The sequence below is a fragment of the Octopus bimaculoides genome, chromosome 26 (assembly GCF_001194135.2).
Source record: "Octopus bimaculoides isolate UCB-OBI-ISO-001 chromosome 26, ASM119413v2, whole genome shotgun sequence".
Classification (NCBI taxonomy): Eukaryota; Metazoa; Mollusca; class Cephalopoda; order Octopoda; family Octopodidae; genus Octopus; species Octopus bimaculoides.
The window spans coordinates 2,333,932-2,338,462 of NC_069006.1; the positions used below are offsets into that span (position 1 = coordinate 2,333,932).

General features: G+C 37.3%; 1 protein-coding gene across 2 annotated transcripts in view; it reads left to right on the plus strand.

Annotated features, from left to right (window-relative positions):
- Positions 1-4,531, plus strand: part of LOC106880587 (uncharacterized) — a 68,813-nt gene that overhangs the window by 45,797 nt on the left and 18,485 nt on the right. For both annotated transcript variants that reach the window (XM_052976990.1, XM_052976991.1), the window contains exons 5-6: positions 302-507; positions 2,673-2,775. In XM_052976990.1, the coding sequence (XP_052832950.1) occupies positions 302-507; positions 2,673-2,775 (309 nt within the window). The remainder of the gene's footprint in view (positions 1-301; positions 508-2,672; positions 2,776-4,531) is intronic.

The window sequence follows — 4,531 nt, forward strand, 5'->3', positions numbered from 1 at the left end:
ATATATATATATATATATGTATATATGCGGGTTTCCTTAAGTTTCCATTTACTAAATCCCCTCACAGGGCTCTGGTTGCCTAGAACCATGTCGATGGGAAGCAAACTTCTTCCTACACAGTCTCGCTTACATGTAAAAACTGTAATAAACTATGGTGGAAGAGGAGAGAAAGTAAATATTTCTCAATCATGTTCTTATAATTTCCCTTTAAATCCTTCTCCTTATAAAAATAATTCTCATTTTAAGTTTTTTAATTTTGAAATTTTACTGTCATGTCCAATTTTCTCTCTCTTATTTGTAGTGGAACGCTGGACTTTTGAAATTACACGTAACGACATAAATGACGATCCTAAAAGTTCTTTTTATGCTTTCTATGCTGAGTTCATCAGTATAACATTTAGCAAAAATTCTAGGACATTAAATACATCATTCTTTCTTCCAACGGAAGAGAACAGAATGCCAGATATACTTTTTAGCACTGAAGGAAAATTTGGGTTGTATAAAAAGGTGAGCCAAACGTTTATTTTGTTTTCGTTTCGAAAGAAGTTTACCTGCTTCACTCAACTTCAACATTTTACATGTTTCCAGGGCTTCTACAGTTATCTTTTCTCTTTTACTCGTTTCAATCATTAGACAACGACCATGCTGTGGTATCGCCTTGTAGGATTTTAGTTAAACAGATGATTGACCCCTGTATTTTTGCTTGGAAGCCTGGTGCTTATTCTATCAGTATCTTTTGGTGAACCACTAATTTCCAGGGAAGTAAAAACACCTACACAGATTGTAAAGTGGTAGTGGGGGGGGGGCAATCACAAAAACAAAGACAATGACACACACACATAAATACACACCTCTCTGTCTGAAACAATAAATAAAAACACCCTACTAGTATCCTTCGATGTAGTCAACCTCTACTCTAATATCCCCCACAGCCTAGGAATAGAGGCAATCCAATTCTGGCTAGAGAATTACTCCAATGAACTCCCACACCACATCCAAAAATTCGTAATAGAAGGGCTAAAATTCATCTTGGTGAATAATGTTTACGTATTTAATTACAATTTATATCGACAGGCGTTGGGGACTGCGATGGGTACGAGAATGGCGCCTTCCTTTGCTAACCTAGTCATGGGGTACCTAGAAATCAATATTTATCGTAAAGTACAAAAAAAACACGGAAACCCATTCTCTCTGTACATAGAAAATAACTGGAAGCGGTATCTAGATAACTGCTTCGTTCTTTGACATGAAAATATAGAGAGACTTAAAGAATTTCAAGCACTTCTAAATGGACTTGACATAAACATTCAATTTACGATGGAATATAGCTTTCAGCTATTTCCATTCCTCAACATCCTCTTTAAGAAATCCAACAAGAAAACAGAAACAGACATTTACTATAGGCCCACAGACTCCAAGTAATATCTGCTGTTCAATTCATGCCACCCCAGACACACTAGAATGAATATCCCTTTCAACCTGGTAAAAAGGATTTGTACTATAGTATCTGATACAAGCACCAGAGACACTCGACTACATGAGCTAAAGAATACACTCTATGATGCTTATTTAAAAAGGAGAGATTATGACTGATAAAATAAGGAAAGCAATATTTACTAAGCAAGTGAGCACTATCATACAAAGGAATAATTAGACGTAAATTATAAAAATGGTTACAATTGGGAACCAAATGTGAAAATATTATCAAGGAGATTGCAGAAAACCGCCCGGAGGGCTGTCTTTCTGCTAGCGTAGAGAAATACCACAAGCATATAATGAGAGTTCTTGAAACATTGGTGATCTATGAGGAAAGCTGGATCTACTATTATGATCCAGAGGCCAAGAGACAGAGATTCCTGTGGGAGCATCCTATCTTCGCCACACCCAAGAAGGCCAGGCAAAGAAATTCCATTGGGAAGATCATGATGATCCCCTTTTTACGACAGCAAAGCATCATCTACATCCACGCCGTTCCCTTTGGCCAAACTATCAACAAAGTTTACTTTGTTGAGATTTTCAGGGAGTTTAGGAAGAGATTTCATTGCAAAAGTTCAAAGCTCTTCCACTCGGGTCAGTGGCACCTGCACCAGGGTCATGCACCAGTCCACAATTCCATCCAGGTAACCAACTACTTAACAGAAATGGCCACCAAAACCGTCCCTCACCCTCCCTAAAGTCCAGATCTTGCTCTCTCTGGCTTTTGCTTGTCCCCCAAGCTGAAGGAGAACCTCAGGAGCAGGTTTTTAAACATTGAGAGGATGAAGGAGGCTGTGACAAGGGTCCTGGATACCTTCACTTTAAAGGACTTCCATGGGGCCTTCATTAAGTAACTGGAACATTGCAGCAAGTGCATTGAAGTCCAAGGATCCTACTTTGAAGGAGATTAGAGTTTTGTACTTCTTTGACATTAATAAATGTCTCTCCTGAAATAGTCTCGAAGCCACTGCAATGCACCTTGTACTTAAACAGCTGAGCTCCTGTAAACATGGTGCCGTATGACAATCAATATTTGAAAGAATATTTCAGTTGAAGTAGAGATAAAATTGCTGAATGGATGGATAAGTTAGGTGTTTCTAATCTTCATAATTACTAGATCCAGAACAAAGTGACCCCTGTGTCTAAACCCATGTAATTCTTGGAGACATAATTTTCTCTTTTTCTCTTACTTTTAGGTAAAACTACAGAATATGGAAAATTACGAAATATATTCCTGTATTTTTATTTTTTATCCAAATAATCCTGAATTTCCTCATCACAAATGTTTGTTGACAAATGGTAAATTTTAAAAAGATATTTCTTATACTGTTTCTCTGTAGTATGAATCACTAAAGATCTATTTAGGCAGATTTTCTATGGATGTATTTACTCTCTCTCTCTCTCTCTCTCTCTCTCTCTCTCTCTCTCTCTCTCTCTCTCTCTCTCTCTCTCTCTCACACACACACACACACACACACAATCATATATACATATACAAATATATATATGTGTATGCCTATGACAGACTTCTAGTTGCAGTGTATCAAATCCATTCACAAAGCTTGGCTCAGCCAGGTGCTATACTAAAAGACACTTATCCAAAGTGCCATGCAGGTAACCTTCCTCACATTCGAACCTGGAATGTTTAAGTTCAAAACTCAGAGCCACTGCTGAATAATAATATTATATTTAGTAATATTGACTAGAGCTATTTTGTCTCGATTCCTAAACACTGTTATAAAGTTTACCGATATTTTTGCAGCCAATCATCTTTGACATTAGTTTATTAGAGGAAGTGACAGATCAAAAGGAACGCTTAAGGTTTGCTCATTTAAAGGTACCATGAAACATTCCAGAATGCCTTGATGGGCTCATAAAATCCATGGAATTCAGCTCTCTGCAGAAACCTGTTTCTTTAGATCCTCAAGGAAAATTATCATATTAAAGATAATTTTCATCCCCCAATTTTCTCTCAAAGAGTTTATTCTTATTATACCTTGCAACTATGTTTTAATTTCGATGAGATATTCCTGCAGTCATCTTTTGGCAATTTCATTATTTCTTGATTCACGTACACAACTTATATATAACAAATCCAACATTCTACTTAGATAAGTTTTGGCCAGAATCGGCCCAGGCCATGATTAACATCTAGAATAGCAACACCTAGAAAAGAAATTCAATGATGTTTCATATTACAGTCATTGTTCAGGCACCAATCTAGTAAAGAGTTATTGTTTGCAGAGATATATTTTGGTGTAAGTGGTTTATTTGGAATTTGTTGGAGATATTCATCCAGGAACCATTTGAATGGTATAAGATCTTTTTTCTTCTCTTAAGTATCTTTGCATAATTTTAAAGAGAGCAGAACCAGTTGAAGTGACATAGTTCTGAATTAATGTTGGGATTGGACAGAAGTATGATTTTTGTAGAAGACAGATGGCATGGAGGTCAAGTGATGGGTGAATTATAAACCTGATGCCAACATTATTTGGGCGATGTTGTTGGAATATTTTCCACACCAAACAAATAATATAGCACTCGAGGTGGCATTGGAGGGAATAACGTTTTGCTTTTTAGGTCGATCCAAATAATCAACACCTTATATATAGTAAAAATGTTTAGTCATTAAGAAACATTCTTACAACTTCCATTCCTTTCTTTCTTTACCATTTTGATAAGAACCTGCCATGTACTTACCCAGGATCTAAGACATAAATCTGTTGTTTTTAACTCTTTTTTTTCACCAGGCGTAGGGATGGATGTGTGGTAAGTAGCTAGCTTGCAAACCACATGGTTCCGGGTTCAGTCCCACTGCGTGGCACCTTGGGCAAATGTCTTCTACTATAGCCCCAGGCCGACCAAAGCCTTGTGCGTGGATTTGGTAGACGGAAACTGAAAGAAGCCCGTCGTATATATGTATATATGTATGTGTGTGTATATGTTTATGTGTCTGTGTTTGTCTCCCCAACGTCGCTTGACAACCGATGCTGGTGTGTTTACGTCCCCGTAACTTAGCGGTTCGGCAAAAGAGACCGATAGAATAAGTACTAGG